Source organism: Erinaceus europaeus, chromosome 16, assembly GCF_950295315.1.
Source record: "Erinaceus europaeus chromosome 16, mEriEur2.1, whole genome shotgun sequence".
NCBI lineage: Eukaryota > Metazoa > Chordata > Mammalia > Eulipotyphla > Erinaceidae > Erinaceus > Erinaceus europaeus.
Genome location: NC_080177.1, coordinates 2,622,213 through 2,642,379, shown reverse-complemented (window position 1 = coordinate 2,642,379; position 20,167 = coordinate 2,622,213). Strand labels below are relative to the sequence as shown.

At 49.4% G+C, this 20,167-nt stretch overlaps 1 protein-coding gene across 5 annotated transcripts in view; it reads left to right on the top strand.

Moving 5' to 3' along the window:
- Nucleotides 1–20,167, top strand: part of IQCH (IQ motif containing H) — a 198,147-nt gene that overhangs the window by 111,069 nt on the left and 66,911 nt on the right. For all 5 annotated transcript variants that reach the window (XM_060175631.1, XM_060175627.1, XM_060175630.1 and 2 more), the window contains 2 exons: nucleotides 730–1,002; nucleotides 10,111–10,302. In XM_060175631.1, coding sequence (XP_060031614.1) covers nucleotides 730–1,002; nucleotides 10,111–10,302 — 465 coding nt within the window. The remainder of the gene's footprint in view (nucleotides 1–729; nucleotides 1,003–10,110; nucleotides 10,303–20,167) is intronic.

Here is a 20,167-nt window from a genome sequence, read left to right as displayed (position 1 = left end):
CGTCTCCTGCTCGCTTACAGTCACATCCTCTGAGAGCAGAGCCAGGGCTGTGCTGTTTTGGTGTGTGATGGCCACCTGGTGGACCCCTGGCCCGTCGCACACCACCTGTGTTGCTTTTCTCTAGGGCCTTGTGGTCAGGAGGGAAAGGGCTCGCCGCCGGGAAAGGGGGTGTTCCAGCAGCTCCTGATCTTGGGTTCTCTCCACGGCCACCGGTGAAGGTAGCCACAGCAGCCTTGCAGCAGGGGCCTTCCTCAGCCCAGGCCTTCCCCCTCCCACTAAATCATTTCCCGAGTGTCCGGACTAGAGCTCCCTCGTAGTGAAGAATACTACCGGGCTCTTTGCTTCATTTTTTCCTATTGATTTTCCAGACGCTTTGGTGTTAAACCATGCCAGAAGTGTTGTAGAGATGAATCACTATTATCCAAAGGCCGCCAGCTCCCTTCCCTTCTGACAGAAGGATGATTCCACGTGGATCAAATAAATACAGATGTGTCGTAATTAGTTCTATTCCCAGCGAGCCTATTTCCAGCACACTAAAGATGTGAGCGATTATGGAGCCTCACCCCAACAGCTTTTATCAATTTCAGCTGCTAACCAACGGGATAGGTTATAACCCAGCCGGCTATTAATAATGCATTTATTGTGTACCGCACTATAAATTAGGTGCAGGACAAGAGGAAGAACACCTTTTAACAAGAATAACGCTCTCTCCCTCCCTCCCCATCCCAGACACACCGGATGTGCCTAGCCACTCTCCTGAAGTACAGCCCCAGGGCGATCAAGAGAATCAAACACCTCATCCAGGGCAGAGAGGCCTACATGGTGAGTGGGCTCCTGCACCGTGACGACCTGGCCGTGGCAGACATGCTGGACATCCCCATCCTGGGCCCCGAGCCGGAGATCGCGCACCTCTACAACGCCAAGTCCGGGAGCAGACACCTCTTTGACCTCGCTAATGTGCCGGTCCCTCCTGGGATCTCCGACATCGACAACTTCCAGCAGGTATGTGGGGTGGACAGGTGAGCTCTGTTCCCGTTCCTCGTGTCCCCAAGAGTGTGAGGGGAGGTTTAGTGACTGCGAGGGAGGCTGGGCCTGGTTTGGCAGGGTCTGCTGAGGCCTTCGCACTGCAGAGCTGCTCCCTGCTGGCCCTGCAGAAGGTGCCAGCATCCCCTGAATATTTCCACGTTTGAATGAAGACATGGAGGACCCCATTAGTTCATCATGATACAACTAAAGAATCATTATAGCAGAAGCCTAAGAAATGGGAGGGCCGGTCTTGCATAAAAAGCACAGATTTGGAAAAGTCTACAGGAGACATATGCAGATGACTTTGGCTTTGTAGAGAGGGAGAGAGGAAGGAAGGGAGGAAGGAAGGAAGGAAGGAAGGGAGGGAGGAAGGAAGGAAGGAAGGAAGGAAGGAAGGAAGGAAGGAAGGAAGGAAGGCTCCTTTGATTCCTCAGAAAGAGGCATTAAGAGAAGGGAGAAGGGAGTTGGGCAGTAGCACAGCACATTAAGTGCAGGTGGCGCAAAGCACAAGGACCGGCGTAAGGATCCTGGTTCGAGCCCCTGGCTCCCCACCTGCAGGGGAGTCGCTTCCCAGGCGGTGAAGCAGGTCTGCAGGTGTCTGTCTTTCTCTCCCCCTCTCTGTCTTCCCCTCCTCTCTCCATTTCTCTGTCCTAACCAACAATGCCGCTGCCAATAACAACAATAGTAACTACAACAATAAAAAACAAGGGCAACAAAAAGGAAATAAGCAAATAAAATATTTTTAAAAAGAGAGAAGAGAGAAATCTGACTTATCTATAAAGAGGTTTTGAACCCGACTTGTGAGCACCAACACTAGAGGATGTTGGTTGTTTCCCCACATTAACTGCTCCTGTGTCTCTAACTACGGTCAGCAAATACATCTCTAAGATGTTTCATAGCAGGTTGTAAAAATAAATAAAGGAGAAGCAAACTGTCTCCAAGACTGTGAGAACCAGGGTGGTTTTCGTTAGCAGGGGGCTGTGGTGTGGACCTACACTCTATAATCTTAGCATCTTGCAGGCCACTTAATTACACATTTTAAAAATGGTGTGTAGGGAGTCAGGCGGTGGCACAGCAGGTGCAAAGTACAAGGACCAGCGTAAGGATCCCGGTTCGAGCCCCCAGCTCCCCACCTTCAGGGGGCTCGCTTCGCAAGCAGTGAGGCAGGTCTGCAGGTGTCTTCCTCTCCCCCTCTCTGTCTTCCCCTCCTCTCTCCATTTCTCTCTGTCCTATCCAACAACAACAACAGCTGTGACAACAATAACAATAACAACTACAACAAGGGCAACAAAATGTGGAAAATGGCCTCCAGGAGCAGTGGATTCATAATGCAGGCACTGAGCCCCAGCAATAACCCTGGAGGCAAAAAAAAGTAAAAAAAAATAATAAAAATGTTGTGTAAAAAAAATTAAATGTTCTGGGCTGGGAAGGTAGCATAATGGTTCTGCAAAAGACTTTCATGCCTGAGGCTCCAAGCTCCCAGGTTCAATCCCCAGCAGGACATCAGCCAGAGCTGAGCAGGGTGCTGGTATTTCTCTCTGTGTCTCATCCTCTGTATCTTTCTCATTAAAATAAAGTAAAAATTCAAGAAGAATAAAGTGAACATAAATAAGGGGGCCTGGTGGTGGCACACCTGGTTGAGTGCTTATGTTACAGGGTGCAAGGACCCAGGTACGAGGCCCTAGTCCCCCCCTGCAGGCGGAAAGCTTTGTGAGTGGTGAAGCAGGGAGCAGGTGTCTCTCTGTCTCGCTCCCTATTTTGCTCCCTATTTCTTCTGAGATCAGACGAGATCGGGCGTGTTCAGGGTGGTATGGCCATAGACTCCCTATTTCTATCTCCCTATTTCTCTCTTGATTTCTGGCTGTCTCTATCCAATAAATAAAGAAAATTAAAATAAATGTTTTATAGCATAGACTGTCTGATGAAGCCAAGGCCCAGAGTAAGTGCCGGACAGTCATTTGAGAGGTTTCTGAGTGCAGAGTCACCTGTGAGACAGCTGGTCTGACTGCATTACCCCTGGGAAGCAGACTCAAAGGTGGGAATGAAATGCTCCGGGAATAAACTCGCCGCTCCTGGGTTTCCTCTTGGCCAGGTCTCCAGGTAACTGTCTCGAAATGGTGATGTCACTGGGCCACGTTTCTTCCCGTTTCACTGCTGCCATTTTTTTTTTTTTCCACAAGAAGACAAGTGGATCTGAGCATTTGCTGACTCTTCTTTCTGTTCGTCTCTTGACCTTTACTCTGAGCCAAACGCCAATTAGCCCACCTCTTGGGAAACTAGAGGACCAAGCACAACGAGGTGGTTTGTGAGGGACACTAACAAGACTCCTCCCGACCAGTCAATAAATCCAGGAAATAAAGATAATAAAAAAAAATTTTTTTTAAAAACAAACCTGACAACACAATTTGCTACACAGATGGATTTTCTATTAAGCAATCTTTTTTTTTTTTTTTTGCCTCCAGGGTTATCTCTGGAGCTTGGTGCCTGTACCACGAATCTACTGCTCCTGGAGGCCATCTTTTCCTATTTTGTTGCCATTGTTGTTATTGTTGTCATTGCTGTTGTTGTTGGACAGGACGGAGAGAAATGGAGAGAGGAGGGGAAGACGGAGAGGGGGAGAGAAAGACAGACACCTGCAGACCTGCTTCACTGCCCATGAAGTGACTCCACTGCAGGTGGGGAGCCGGGGCCTCGAACTGGGATCCTTACTCTGGTCATTGCACTTCACACCATGTACGCTTAACCTGCTGCACTACTGCCCGGCCCCCATAAGCAATGAATGTGCAGTTCTTATATTTGGGCCTTGCTTTCACATTCACTGATGAGGCCTCTGGCAGTCTCTGCTACAAAACATTGTAGAGCTGAATCTGTTGACCGTAGTTAAAGATGCAGGAATGAACCTGCCTCTAGTGCTAGTGCTCAGAAGTGGGCTTAGAAGCTTCCTCATAGACAAGACGGAGCTGAAGGTTGACATTTCTCCGACGGCATGTGCAAACAGCATCACAAGGCACTGAGTAACAGCCGGGCTTGCCCCTACTTGTAGGGGAGACATATGTCTGAGCTCATCAAGAATGAAAGTCGTCCCCTGAGAACTCCCCAGAGAGTGACCACCTAATCCATCCTCGCATGTCAGCGTTCTGAATCTGCAGAGGGTGATGAATCGATAACACAACCTCTTTCCCAATGTGCATCGTAAACTGAAAGCTGGTGAGAGAGAAAGCTGTGATTATTTTAATTGAAGTTAATAAATACCCCTGACTGTCAGGCTCCACCAGCAGTGATTCTCCTTTTTTTCATACTTATTTATTTATTTTCCCTTTTGTTGCCCTTGTTGTTGTAGTTATTATTGTTGTTGTTACTGATGTCGTTGTTGAATAGGACAGAGAGGAATGGAGAGAGGAGGGGAAGACAGAGAGGGGGAGAGAAAGACAGACACCTGCAGACCTGCTTCACCACCTGTGAAGCAACTCCCCTGCAGGTGGGGAGCCGGGGGCTCGAACCAGGGTCCTTACGCCGGTCCTTGTGCTTCGCGCCACGTGCGCTTAACCTGCTGAGCTACCGCCCGGCTCGCAGCAGTGATTTTTCTATCTCTGCCCCACCCGGTGTAAAGTGAAAAGCAGTTCCAAAGTGTATTACATCTTCTGCACAGGAAGACTCAGATGGAGAGTGATCAATGCTCAGAAAGGGTGTAAAGTTATTTGGTTTATGATGAAGTCATCTATTTTTTTTTAATCTTGCATGAGCACAGGAGCATTTCCTGGTTTTGATCCACAAAGTCACTGTGCATGTTTCTTTCTGGCTGGTGCTCCATTTGGAATATTGACAGCTTTGGTTAAATAATCAAAAATGGCGATGCTATTTTAAAACTGTTCAATTTTCACTTAAAGATAGCACATAATTCTTTCTAGTAGTGCAGTCTTTACAGTGGTATTGATCCTTTTCATTACTGTAAGGGATCCATCAACAGACACCCAGTTATAGGATTCTCAGGAACAGCAAGTAATAGGATTTGGAAGAAATAGATAATAATTGCGTTAGTGGCTGAAATCTCCAGATAAAAAGACACCCAGAATGGTGTAGGCAGCTTACACACCATTAGAGCCAAACTGCTTTCCTGACACTCAGGAATAGCCTAAGAATTCAAATGCCAGAGAAAAGTCTCACTTTCACCAAGTATGATCACAGTACAGCCAGACATGGCCAAATACAGAGTCTATCCTCTCAACACAGCATTCAAGAAATAAGGGGTGTAATTTTAGAAGGTATGTTAGAAAACCTTCCTGGGCTTTGCTCACAGCCATATGGAGTAGAGACTGGAGTACTTGTCATTAAAATGCCCGAGTTACCCAGACACATTCGGTAATGAGGGAGCAGAGACAATTCCATTTTACCCTAATTGAATACCTCGTGGTGGCAGGGGGCTTCAGGGCATCCCAAGTGTGCCTGTGTTCACATGACTTCCACACTGCCATGCTGCGTGGCACCCCCAGAAAGATTCGGAAAAGACACAACTCAAGGAGACAACAGATTGTGCCTCCAGTCAAAAGAATTTCCATCTCCCAGCACCAGGCTTCAGCAGAACCACAATCCTGAGCCCTTTCACACTCCTTAGTTTTTAAACAGAACGTCTTTAATCCACTCGGTGAGCAAAAACTCACCAGAAGAGAGAGAGATGAGATGTGGAGCAGGGACCTCCTGTTTGGCACCGAAAACCACAGCCAGCAACAACGCGGGCTTGGCCAACAGGAGATGATACTCGGTGCCATTCTGTTTCTTCCCGGAAAGTATAGACTGAAAAGACTGATGAAAAAGCCAAAAAAAAAAAAAAATCATTTTGGTATCTAATGAGCTCTTTTTCTCCAAGGCTCTTCCACTTATAATCAAGTCGTCTCACTATAGACTTTTGTCTGCTTCAGATCTCGGCCTAATGGCTTATTGACTGTAAGGAGAGCTGCTGCCTCTGCTCCTCATGCTCTTCTCCCCCTGCAGGCGCACACAAGCAGCACAACCGAGGGGCAGTGAGCGCGATTGGAGGAACCTGTGCCCTCTGCCCTGCCACTCAGTGGTAGGCGGCCGTGGGCAGATGATGCCAGTGAGCTGGGCTTCCATTCATACAGGCACAATGGGACAGATAATGGCACCTATTTGGTGTGTGTGTGTGTGTGTGTGTGTGTGTGTGTGTGTAATAAGAAAATGTGTGTAAAGCGCTTCAAGACCTGGATCCTCGTGAGAATTCGTTCAGGTCAGCCACCATCACCATCGTCATTCTGATAGCAAAGCCTGCACTCAGATCGCTTAACCTTCAGTGTGATCAAGCCCGGCTCTAGAGGGAATACTTCCCCTAATAAGGTGCAGAAGAGGTGAAGGTGTATGTTCCAGAAAAGCTGCTTCCTTGAATGTCTTTTCTACTTTTTAAGTTTATTATTATTATTAATGATTTAATACTGATTTACAAAATTACAAGGTAACAGGGGCACAAGTCTACACTGTTCCCGCCCCCAGAGCTCTGTGTCCCCACTCCCTCCATTGGAAACTGCAGTGGTTCTCCCAAGGTCACAGACATGGACTGACTATTATTTCTGTATATCAGTCAGTCAGTCTGTCTGTCTGTCTGTCTATCTCTTTGCCCCCCTTCCCCCTATGGTTGTACATCCTCTTCCCTTCTAAGTCACACCTACATCTGTTATTACTCCCAAATGTCTTTTCTTTTTTCCCTTTTTCTCTCCGGGTCCTGATGGCGTTGGAGTTCAGGGTCCTCTAGTCGTCTTCCCCTAATATTTCTCTCCCTTTGAGAGTATGGACCAAAATGATTTTCGGGGTGCAGAAGATTCTATCTTCTGTAATTGCTTCTTTGCTGGACATGGATGTTGGCAGGTGGATCCATACTCCCAGCCTGTCTCTCTCTTTCCCTAGTGGGGCAGGGCTCTGGGGAGGGGAGGTTCTGGGACACGTTGGTGAGGTCGTCTGCCCAGGGAGGCCAGGGTGGAGTCATAGTAGAGTCAAGGACTTAGTGGCTGAAAGGCAGTGACAAAATTTTTAATAAACAGAGACCAGAAAGTAGGAATAGAGCAGGTGAGGATAGGGATTTTAGGGTGGTAAGAAGCTAGGAAGTCTATTTTAGGTATGTTCCTAGGGGTCCACAACTTTAGTAATTTTTGTTTGAACTTGATATTTAACATGCAGGTAGGCTAAAAATATTCTAAATCTAGGAAGATTTGGAATCGTGTCAGAATTAAAACCAGAAAGCTGGGTTTAGGGAGGAGAGTAGCTCCCAACTTGAAGAAGATACATAAATACAATTAACTGTTCATCCCGTCAGTGCCCCAGGGCCCACGTCTATTCACATTCAGCACAGGAGCCTATGTGACCTCCGAGTCCCTGTCAGTCTGAGCTCGCAGTCCATGGTCACAGCTGGGAACATTCTAGGCTGCACTCACTTCAGGACCCATCTTCCTCGAGGAGCAGAATAGACTGACCAGCCTCCCTTCAGAGTCGGGCCGCCCCTACCATTGCTGCTCTCCAGTGAAGGCAAGGTCCTGGAGAGGCCCACGAGAAGACTTAGGATGACATTCCTGACGGAAGTGAAATGTCCTGTCTTCTTTGGAAATCTTGTTGATACAATACAGGTGATACATGGGGCCAGCTAGTCACTCAGAGCAGACTGCCTCACGTACACCAACACGGACAAAATGAAATGTTTTCTAAGCTGTGGCATCTAAAAGCTCAGCAAAGCCCCAAATAGGTAAAAGTGTCAAAACTATAATTGTTTCTAGTCTGGAACATATTAAAAATGTTGTTTGTATGTGTTTACATACTGCTCTGAAAAAAATCACGATTCAATTACAGAAAATTATGGACTCTTTCTACTCATAAGTAAAACTATAAACTTAAATATATCTTTGGTCCCATCTCACTAGTGCTTTCTGAGTATCCTATACACACACTTCAAATATACAATCTATCTTTTTTTTTTTTTTTTTGCCTCCAGTTGCTGGGGCTTGGTGCCAGCAGCACTACTAATCCACCACTTCTGACAGCCTTTTTTTTTGCCCAATAGGACAGAGAGAGAAATTGAAAGGGGAGGGTAGATAGAGAGAGGGGAGAGAGAGATAGACACCTGCAGACATGCTTTACCACTTGTGAAGTGACCCCCCTGCAGGTGGGGAGCCGGGGGCTCGAACCAGGATCCTTGCATGGGTCCTTGTGCTTGGTATTATGTGTGCTTAACCTGTTGTGCCACCGCCTAACCCCCTTTCATCTTATTTTTTGAATTTGAGATTCATAGTGGGTCCTAAGACTGTAAGAATATAGGTATAGTTACACACTCCACCCACCATCTTAAGTTCTGTGTCCCACACGCCCAGCTCACAGAGATCACCAACGTAGTTCTCAGAGAGTCTTAGAAACTGCTTGCCTCTGGTTTTGTTTGTTTGCACGTTCATGCCTATCCACTCTCTAGATTCCACATGAGTGAAGCCATCTGGTCGTTGTCTTTCATCTCTTACTTCACGAAGCATCATCACCTCCAGTTCCATCCATTTTGTTCTAAGAACTCAACATCATCATTTTTTATTGCAAAGTGGTCTACCATGGAGTATACAGTCCATAGTTTCTTTACCCAGTCGTCTGTGGATGGGCATCTAGGCTTCTTCCACTCTTGGGCTATTGTGAATGATGCAGCTGTGAACATAGCGGCGCATGTGCCCCTTTGAGTCAGTGTTTCATTGTCCTTTGGATAAATGCCTAAGAGTGGGATTACTGGATCATAAGGTAATTCTATTTTATATATTTATTTATTTCCATTTGTTGCCCTTATTTTTTTATTGTTGTAGTTATTGTTGTTGGATAGGACAGAGAGAAATGGAGAGAGGAGGGGAAGACAGAGACGGGGAGAGAAAGACAGACACCTGCAGACCTGCTTCACCGCCTGGGAAGCGACTCCCCTGCAGGTGGGGAGCTGGAGGCTCGAACCAGGATCCTTATGCCGTTCCTTATGCTTGGCACCACCTGTGCTTTACCCGCTGTGCTACCGCCCGACTCTCCATTTTTATTTGTTTAAAAACCTTCTATACAATCTATGTCCACAGCAGCACAATGTGTAATAGCCAAAACCTGGAAGCCACCCAGGTGCCCAGCAACAGATGAGTGGCTGAGCAAGCTGTGGTCTTGATACACAGTGGAATACTACTCAGCTGTTAAAATGGTGACTTCACCTTCTTCACTTCATCTTGGACGGAGCTTAAAGGAATCCTGTGAAATGAGATCAGTCAGAAAGAGAAGGATGAATACCAGATGATCCCACTCATGGACAGAAGTTGAAAAATAAGAACAGAAAGGGAACACGAAGCAGAAAGTGGACTGGAGCTGGTGCCCTGCACTGAAGGAAAAGGCTCTGGGGGGGGGGGGGGGAGCGGGTTCAGGTCCTGGAACACGATGGCAGAGGAGGACCTAGAGGGGGATGAATTGTTAATGTGGAAAACAGAAATGTTACACATGTGCAAACTACTGTATTTTACTGTTGACTATAAACCATTAATCCCCTCAATAAAGAGAAAAAGAAGTTGGAAAGTCAGAACAGAAGGGAAAACATAAAGCAGGACTTGGACTGGAGTTGGTGTGCTGCATCAAAATAAAGGACTCGGTATGGGGGGTTCAGATCCTGGAACATGATGGCGCAGGGTTTAGGTGGGGGGGTTAGAATGTTATGCAGAAAAGTGAGAAATGTTACAAGTGATGCAGATACTATATTTACTGTCAACTGTAAACAAATAAACAGACCAAAAACTTCCCGTTCAGTCTTCCAAAGGAGCTGCCCAGTCTGCATTCCCACCAGCAGCGGGGGAGACTCCCTCTTCCCCTCCACGACCTCACCACCGCCTGTCAGTTCCGTCGTGCTGAGGTAGGTTATTCTTTCAAGTATGGGATGGAACCTCAGTGTAGTTTTGATCATAATCTGTCTTGATAACTGAATGGATGAACTGTTAGGAACCAACACAGTGAGAAGTGTGACAACCAAGTGAAGACCGTGAGAATGCACCTAGGAAACTAGCTTCATGAGATGTTGTTGTGTCTCTGGCCCCACAGATAATCGAGCACCTGAGTCAGCTGGTCACTGACAACCTGGAAATCCGACGCTGGCTCTTTAAAATGGACTATGAGTTTGGAGGCAACGGGACTGCATTCTGTGACATCCCCTCCCACCTAAACTGCTACCGCTGGGCGCTCAGGGAAAGCAGCAGGCATGGCCGAGAAGACTGGGCCAAGAAGTGGGCGCAGGTGAGTGAGTGCTCGGGGGTTCAGAGGTGACAACGCCGTGGAGACCCAACTGTGTGACCCGCACAGAGAGGGGGACCCTGGGCAAGTCACCGTGACTTCCTTGGGCCTTGGGCCTTCTGTACAAAGTCAATGGGGTTGATTTTAAATGTCTTCTTCAGGTCCTAAAAGTCTTCATCCGTGTCTTCAAATTGATCATGGTAATAGGAAAAGCCTTTCTCTTTCTTTTTCTTTTACAGTCAGCTGACCATAGTTCAGCATCATCATTTTTTTATTATTATTTTTTCCCCAGAGCCCTGCTCAGCTCTGGCTGATGGTAGCGTGGGGGGTTGAACCTGGGACTTTGGAGCCTCAGGCAGGAGATTCTCTTCGCAGAGCCACTATGCTGTCTACCCCACCCGGCTTTCCTCTTCTCATTCGTCTTATTCGTCTTTAGTTTACAACGTTCTCTTCATTTGCTTTGAGCAGCTCTTGATCACATATGTGTCTCTAGCAGCTGCAGTTCCTAAGCTGGCCGCATGTATCATGAGAGGGAAATTCGACTTGCAGACGGCTGTCACCTGGAAGCTAACACAGACTAGCATCCTGTCAGTATTCATATGTTTCTGAAGAGAGTTCAAGGAGATGTGTGTAACTGCCGGCCCCGTGACATGCCGGGCAGATAAGACAGCTCCGCCAGCACATCTGCTGGCAATCGCCGAACGAGGGATTGGGAGTCTCAGCGCACATGTGGACACGTGTGCGTCTTACCACACCCACCGGTGGGTGGGTGACCGCCAGCTTTGGATCTGACCCAGACCTGCTTAATAAGTAATTAGTAGTAATCAAGATGTATACTAAACCCACCATTCTCCCAGCCCCTCACATTGTCTCCGGAGCCCTCAATGAGCCAGTCTGCTCTCCCCCCAGCCTGCCCGGCAGATCTCGCCAGAGAGCAGGATTCAGAGCTGAAGGCCTTGCACTGCTTCCTCCCCCACCTCCGTGCACGGCAGAGGGCTGTGCAGGGACTTGAATCTGCTCTGAGCACCCCACTCGAGGAGGAGCTGACTCCAGACCCCGGCGACAGGAAGGGAAGGACACACCAGCGCCGTTCCTGGGGGAGCAGAACGGTGAACAAAGCTAGAGGACAGTCAGGACAGAGACTTCCTTTGTCAAGTGTGACAGCTATGTCCAGGATCTATTCTGGGTCCCACCCCCCAAACCCCCCTCCCCCCCCAGTGAAGAGACTAAATCCAGCCCCTGTCTGGCCTGCTTTCTACATGGCATTTAAAGAATACCAAATGAATCACTTTTCTGGGGAGAAAGACAACACAAGGAAAGAGTATTTCATTGTGAGGCTGGCCCATCAAGGCTCTTGTGTTCTCTGCACTTATTTTATTTCTCATCGTGCAGAACTCCTAAAGCAATGCTCTTGAGATGCGGTGATGAAAAAGTGACATGGTGACTGTAAAAGTGGGAATGTTAATCTGCAAAATATACGCAAAAAAAAAAAAAAAGGCACCACAACCATCTATAGGGAATTCTGTTGGTGCTATGCTATGATAGATGTAAAATAAATGTGAAGTTTTAAAAAATACTCCAAGTATTGACATTTGCCCCTCTGCACTTAGAAATATAACAGCGTTATTCAATTTCAATTATCTTCAACTGGAGCATTTTAAATTGTCATTTGGCATTATTGTTAATGTTCTTAAATGTGGGATGCTTGAATAATCAATAATCTTATCTAAATCGTGTTTTGAAATTCAATAAGGGAAAGAAAATTATTCAGAAATCTTCCCTACAGCCCGAGACCGGTGTTGAGCCAAACAGAGTCAGAAGCCAAACACAAACATCGAAATGCCGTCGTCCTTAGAAGCTCCTCGTGCTTTTGTTCTCTTCAGAGGTGCTGGCACCGTGGAGCCTTCAAAGCCAGTGCCTGGTCTTCAGCCTCCACTGACGGTGACAACTGAGAACCTGGGGTCCACACCCTTCTTTGTTTCAGGAGACCCTCGTGATGCTGCCCATTTAGACGTCAGAGCATGACTGCGAGTGAGAGCTGTCTTAATGTCCCATTACAGTTGGTAGACCTGTTTCTTTTGATAATGAAGATGTCGTGTCATCAGGCCCAGCCCGGCACATGCAAAACATATGCCGGCAGGTTATTAAAAATTTCAGCTTCTTGATGAAAGACTATCCTGCAGGCTAAGAGTCCAGAGAAAGACTCCATTCTGGGAGAATTATTAGAAAAGAGAATATGACTGTAAGCACTAAATTATGTGAATACTTACAAATAGTGTCATTTGCATAGCAGTTGAGGACAGGATACCACGGTTTCCCTCATTGCCACGGCGTAGGCAGCAGATTAAAAAGCAGTGCTGCTGATGGGGGCTGGAGCCGTGCTGTGTCTACGGCCTCTTCTGTACATACTGGTTTAGGATGCGGGCACGATTCAGCGCAGATGCCAGGATGAAGCAGAAAGACCGTCCCCTCCTTTATCTCATTTACTGCTGGAGTTGCTGGAGAGGCTGCAGCTGGGACCTGCAGCACAGCCACCGAGTCGGTAAATGCTGGAGAAAGCTGTAGTCAGGTTTGAAACGCCAAGCTACAGGATTAGTTGGGTTTAGGAAAACAACGGGCATGTGCTTTCACTGTCACGAGAACGGAGCCCAGGTCACTTTGTTATGGTTTTCCTTCAGAGGTTTGCTACCTGGCTTCTGCTCCTAGCCCTCCCAGCAGGCTGCAGTGAGCTCACCCACCTGAGGGCTCAGTCGCCTGCACACGCCCCAGCAGGGGTGCCCCTCTGCACTTAGCAGAGAGGCCAACAGGTGAAGGGCCCTCCTGGGTGTCCCAGCCTGAGACCGCAGAGAGCCCTGGCTAGACATTCGCCGGCACGCCAGTCATTCTGCGACTTGTCCCTTGCTATTTCTTCCCCCTTTTACTCCGCTATTCTTGGCACTGCTTTGCAGGAGGAGGCCTCTGCAGGACAGTTTGTCTGAGTGAAGAGCTACAGCAACTTACTGGGGGTCTCAGCAGCCCTTCTCTGGGTCTCTTCTCCATCACGAGTGCATCTTATGAGAAAAAGAGACATTGAAGTCTCTCCCGAGCCCTCCTCTTCAGGATTGTCCTCTTAGCACTCCGTCAAGGGCTTTCACCTTTCTTTGTACTTTGGTGTGTATTGTTAGAAATCTGGTGTTGATTTGGGGCGTCTCCAAAGAGGAAGTACCGTAATTCAAGGTACCCCAGCGGTGGCTGTTTCCTGGAAGACCCCATCCTCAACCTGTCAGAGCCTTAGAACTCTGTCCATCAGCCTCACAGCTGAGTCACAGAGCCGCTCCAGGTGCCGTGGGTGGACGTGTGGACATTCATGGGCCTAGTGGCTGGTCCTCAAAGAGCACTGCTCTGGGGCACACGCTCTTGGGAGATAAAAATTAGAAGGCAGTGTCCCAAGATTCAGCATCTAACCATCATCACTCTCCCCAATGTTGTTTGCATTTCTGTGTAAGTTTCCTCATCCGGCGTGCTTGTTTCTCATGACCATCCACGTGTATCTGTTACTGAAATATTGGACCCTAAACATTCCTCTTGCTGACGGGCAGTTTTCACAATTAATGGCTGTACAATATTCCCTCATGAGGATTTGCTCAAATGCAGTAAGAATTCGGCTGAGCTGGAATTTTAGGGGGTGCCAGGCAGTGGCACACTGGGTGAAGCACACAGTACTAAGTGCAAGGACCTGCTCAAGGATCTGGGTTCGATCTCCACCTACAGGGGGGATGCTTCACAAGTGGTAAAGTAGGTCTGCAGCTTGCTCTCTCTCCCTCTCTCTCTCTCTCTCCCTCTCTCTCTCTCCCTCCCTCCCTCCCTCTCCCTCCCTCCAGGGTTATTGCTGGTGCTTGGTGCCTGCACTACAGTTCACTGCCCCTGGCAACCATTTTTCCTTTTTAAAAATTTTTTATTGGACAGGACAGAGAGAAATTGAGAGGGGAGGGGAGAATAGAGAAGGAGAGGGAGAGAGAGATATAGACACCTGCAGACCTGCTTCACAGCTTGTGAAGCTTCCCCCCTGCAGGTGGGGAGCCGGGGGCTCGAACCAGGATTTTTGCACAGGTCCTTGCACCTCGTACTATGTGCGCCACCTCCCAGTCCCCTGCTGGTGTCCCTCTGTCTCTCTCCCTCTCTCTCTCCCTTCTCTCTCAATTTCTGTCTTTTCCAATAAAATGGAAAAAAAAAGCCACCAGGAGCAGTAGATTCATAGTGCAGGCACTGAGCACCAGCGGCAACCTTGGGGGGAAAAATTTTAAAAAGAAAAGAAATTTAGGTTATTTCCAGCCTCCTTTTCTCTTCCTTCCTTCTCCTTCTCCTTCTCCTCCTTCTTCTCCTTCTTTTGTTGTTGCTGTTGTTTGTTTTCATTTTCTTGTGGAAGGGCTGGCTGGGGAAGGGAAGAAGGCTTGGCTCTTGTGTCATTCTGGCTCACAGCCTCCTGGCTTGCGTAGCGCTTCCCTCAGGAGAGAGACCCAGCGGTGAGTATGGCATCTCTTGCCCCACAATACCTAGTGCCTAGCTGTGCTAACTCGCAAAGCCGTGAGCAGAGAACAACAGCACTACGGAGGCCACCCCCCTGCCTGCGTGTGTCGTGAGCGATTCAGAAAGCCCTCTGTCTGGGCGCCCTCTCTGTGGACCTCTCCCCGGCGCACGTACAGGGCTTTCTGCGGACCTGTGGGGAGCGGGCGCTTCCCCGATGCTCAGGCGCCTGCTGTCTCCCTACCCAGCATCACATCTCGTACTGGGCTGACTGATGGTGGAGCCGGAGCCCAGAGCAGGAGCCAGGAGGACTGTCAGCCTGAGCAGCCCAGAGCAGCCCAAGGAAGGGGGCCCGGCAGGTGCCCTTAGGATCCACCTTCTGTTCCTCAGCCCCTCCCGTGCCTGCCAATGTGCCCGGTAACCTGAGTACCTTTCAGAGCCCGGCCTGTGTCGGGTGGGGACAAGTCCCAGTCCTTCTGTCAGTGAGGACGGGATCCTTGCAGTGAGCCTGAGCTCCTCCCAAAGTCACAAGTGGCTGCCCCTTGTGATGTGGAGACACAAGGTGGAGACAGCAGGCACTGAAAGGCCTGGTGTGGGCATCAACAGCCACTAGCTCGCTTCTGCAGTGAGCACTGGGAGAGGAGAGCCTGCGTGGCTCCGAGGTGGCCTGGCTTGCGCCCGGACACACCGAGACCTCCAGGCAGGAGTCCAAGGCCGACAACATTCAGTTCTCCAAATGCCCGTGTATACAGGGGAGGCAGGATAGTCGCAGGCCTGGCTTCCTGGGGAGGTGTGAGGTGTGAAGTCAGCTTTGTGAGCTGGCAGACAGACAGACGATGTACACAACACGTAATAACCTACGAGAAACTCCACTGTTTCACGACCATTCATATCACCGTCAGGTCACACGACAAATATAGGTGACAGTGAGCCAGAATGTACAAGTTACATTATTATTTGACATTTAGTATTTGTTGATTATTTACAGTACATATTAAAGCTGTCTTTAATCCATGCACTTATTAGGAAAGAATGACAGAGGAGGGAGAGAGGAAGACCAGAGTCCTGCTCAGCTCTGGCCTCGGGGACCTCAGGCATGTAAGGTCTGGGCTCTAGCAGGCTGAGCTATGTCCCTGGTCCTACAATTGATCCTTTTTTGACACAAAAATTGACACAAAAGATCCTGTAGGACCTTAAAGGGTTCCCACGGTATTGTTGTACACATAAGTGACCCACCCCTTCACTGGGCTCGGGCTGTTGAAAGTGGCCCAGAAGGTTAAGCCCAATTGTGCCTGCCCGGGGAATGCCTTTGAAATAAGAACCGAGTCCCACAGCGGCCTGGCTCCTTCTCCTTAGAATGGAGGACAATTCCAGTCACTGGAGGTGCCTCTGTGTTGAATAGAGGCGCTGACCTGCTGAAGACGGCTCTGCCCCAAAGACCAGGGCCGGGTGGCTTCACTTTCTGGTTCCACTTGGTGTCTTCTCTAATTAGTGTAGCAGCACGTCACCACAGTCACTGGGCAGCCTTAGTCATTTACTCACTTCTCTTTTCTTTTTTCCTTATCTCTGAAAATGACTTAGAATGTTTTCTTCCAGTTGGATGGTTATTTCCACTGAAGCTGCCAGGGCTGGGTTTGAGGTGCTTCTCTGTACCTGAGGAAGATGACAAGAGCAGCAAAATTGTCTCCCCAAGCGGAATAAAAGCTGGGTTCCCCGTCCGAGGGCCTAGAATAATCAGCCCTCCAAGCTGTTGTTTTGTGTGTCCTATTGATTTAATATGCTTCTAATCAGTACATAAAGCTATGGGCCTGCAGTGTTAATTTTTCATATGCTTACAAAGTCCCCTTTGATTTTTCTGTCACACGTTAATTACAGCGTCTTGCCATTAAATAGGAAGCTTTGTGTAAACTAATTACTAGGTAATCATTGTCTACTGCAAGCATGCTGTTTGTACCTTTTATTTTATTCTAAAAATGCACAGATCTCACAGTCTGGAAACACTCTCCCTTCCAGCCATTAGCTCTCACTAATTCATAGCATTATTGTGGCGAGGGTGTAGGAGTTGTAATTGTTGTGGTATCAGAGCTGTTAATTACCGGAGTAAACAGTTGAAATGGTGCCAAGGTCTATTGTAGAAGGCAGAGAAAAGGAGGTTTAAATGCTCCTCCCGCCATCTGGGGCTGGGGGAGAGGCAAATGCTCACAAACAGCGGTGAGGCGCCCTCGCGCTCCAGCTCCAGGGCTGGCGGCCATATGGATCCGGAATATTTGGAATCAATTGAATTTAACTGCCAGTTTTTCGCAATAACAGCGTGGAAGGAAGGAATGAAGCGAAAGATGAGAAGAAGGAGAATTGGTTAGTGTTGGTGCACCCAGAAGGCCCCCGGTGGGGTTCTCTGGAAAGAGCTGCTTTGCTGACAGCCATGCAGAGAGAGAGGCTCCTGGAAAGGGGGCGGGGGAGTCGGACACCCGGCCGGGGTCGTTTGTCTTCCTGGGCCTTGGTCAGAGGGTCCGGACCTGCCTCCCGTCATCCTGCCACAGCCAGCAAAGCCCCCACTTTGGGGCCTCATGGACCCTGCAGTCATCATAGCCACCGTGTGCACAAAGAAAGCCACTGGGAAGATACAGGGCCAGGGCCGTGTGTGACAGCCGATGTGGGCTGGCAGGGAGGCGCTGCTCCTCCCGCGGGCCGGAAGTGGCCGCAGCTCCTTCCTTCCACTGAAAATGTAAACTCTCCCGACAGTCTCGAGTTCCCTCCTGCACTGTCTGCTTGGAAACCAAGGGCAAGGGCCACGTCTGTTTTCTTTTGTTTTTAATTCCAGTTAAAGAGCTCGATCAGCATATGTGGTATTCTCGGCCCGCTCTGCTTCTTCAATGTGGAAGAAAGAAACCTATTACCAATAACAACAATCATCATCATCATCATCATCATCATCATGGCCCTCCCACTTATGGAGGCTTTTAAAACGGCACGGCTCCTGCTTTAAAATTTCGCGTGTTGTAAGACAGTCGATGCACTCGGCTGATGTCTCTGTGATGGACAGTGTCATCTCCTTCAGAGCCATTTTCCAGTGCTGAAAATACTTCTTAAAACTCAGCCACTTGCTGCTGTAACTATGTTTTAATATCACTCCCCAGACAGGAACATCTTCTTCTTTTTAAAAATCACCCTGGATTATTTATTTTCAGTTGTCCTCTGGCAGATGCTTAAGTGATTTGGGCTGACAAGTAGACAACTCCTTTCAAAGGAGACAGAGAGAGAGAGAGAGAGAGAGGGAGAGAGAGAGAGAGAGAGAGAGCCTGCACCTGGAACCAAGGCTAGATTTTATGATGGCAGTTGTGACCTGGGGAGAACGACCCCCCTGCTCCTGTGTCTGCACAAAGTTCAGGGAAGAATTTCTAGAATCTCTTCATCTCGAGCTACTGCAGCGCCCAGCATGCAGCTGGAGAGAGGGCAGGCCTGGGGAGCAAGCCGCGGCCCCCCGCCGGCCGGGGGGGAGAGAAACAGCAGCTGGAGCCGTGGAGCTGGAGAGGGAATAACCTTCCTGGTGCTTCTGGTCGGGTGGAGCGGACGTGCAGAGCGTTAAAGGGGAGGTACGACATATGTGCCTCAGTGGGGCAAAATGGCTGTCACGTCTCAGACACCGGCAGGACGGCGCGGAGGTGCGAGGTGGAGCCTGGCTGATGAGGGGCAGACTCCCGAGAAGCGCAGAGGATGATGCCACATAAGTACGGAATTATATACCGCGTTCTCACCGCTCTGCTTAATGAGAGCCGCTGCGGCGGAGAACCACTTGCCACACAGCCGAAATGGACCATTAGCGATCGAGGGAAAATTGTCTTCACGGCTTTCCAGCAGATGGAGCAAATATTTTACAAAGCAATTTTACATACCAGAAACATTTGTGTGCCTTGGTAATGCTGGCTGCCTTACATTACACTACCTTCTACGGCGGCATAATTTTCCATCTCATCGAAGGCAAAGTTGGCGGTTTTTTTTTTTAATTCTCAATTAACAATTAAACACAGAGTGTGAAAGCAGTCCTTAAACTTTAAGGAGGTGCAGGAAGTCATTCATGACTTGCTGAAGATGGCTCCGTCTCTTCTTCCTCCTCTCAGCATACTTCGTCCTCCAAAGAGGGGCTGCGTCTAAGGGTGGGCGTGGGACAGAGGGAGGAGGACCTCTGGGTGGTTGTGGGAGAGGACCCAGCGGCACACACGGGGAGAACAGAGCGAATGCCGGCCCAGCCCCTGGAGCGGACGGGGCACACGGGCTGCCCACCCACTGCCCAGCTGCTCACAGTGCGGAGTGCGCGAAGAACAGAAAACCCAGTTAAAACTCTCTCTTGAAATTGTGGAATTGGGGTCTTGTCCCACCTCCAGGCCCCACTGGATTCCACTCAGACAGAGAGATGACAGATGGCTGTGCCCTGGGCCCAGGACACTCCCGTGTGGTGCTGGGACTTGAACCGGGACCACGGCACAGCAAGGCAAGTACCCCACCCCGTAAACAAGTCTCTCTAGCCCTCGAAACCTCTTTGTAAACAAAGAAAGGGCTTTTATCATCTCCTCTGTGCTAGCTGCAGCCAGAGACTGATCTGGATTGGCACGGGCTGGGCATCACCTGGAAGCCTGGTCTCACCAAGGCCACCATGACTTTGCAGCTCCCCTCTGGGGGCTCAGGGAGGCTGCCTGCAGGTCCTGACGCTTGTCCTCAGTCAAGGCCCTTGGGGCAGAGGGCATCTCACCAGCTGAAAGACTCAGATGAGAACAAGAAAGCTTCTCACTCAGAGGTGCCAGCAAGGTTCCTGATTAACATTTGATGACCCGATCCACCCAGAACCCCCACAGCCGGGCCACCTGGCTCTGACATGACCCGATCCACTCAGAACCCCCACAGCCGGGCCACCTGGCTCTGACATGACCCGATCCACCCAGAACCCCCACAGCTGGGCCACCTGGCTCTGACATGACCCGATCCACTCAGAACCCCCACAGCCGGGCCACCTGGCTCTGACATGACCCGATCCACCCAGAAACCCCACAGCCAGGCCACCTGGCTCTGACATGACTCGATCCACCCAGAAACCCCACAGCCGAGCCACCTGGCTCTGAAATGACCCGGTCCACCCAGAAACCCCACAGCCGGGCCACCTTGACCTGATGACATGACCTTGACCTTGACTTGACATGACGTGATCCGCTCAGAACCCCTGCAGCAGCGCCGCCTTGCTCTGATAACCTCAGTGGCTGCCTCTAAAGTTTAGCACCAGAAAGACCTTCCCACTGAGGGAAACCCCTCAGCCCTGCTGCACCACTGCACAGCCTGACCCCTTCTCGGCACCCACACACACCCCTCAGGGTGT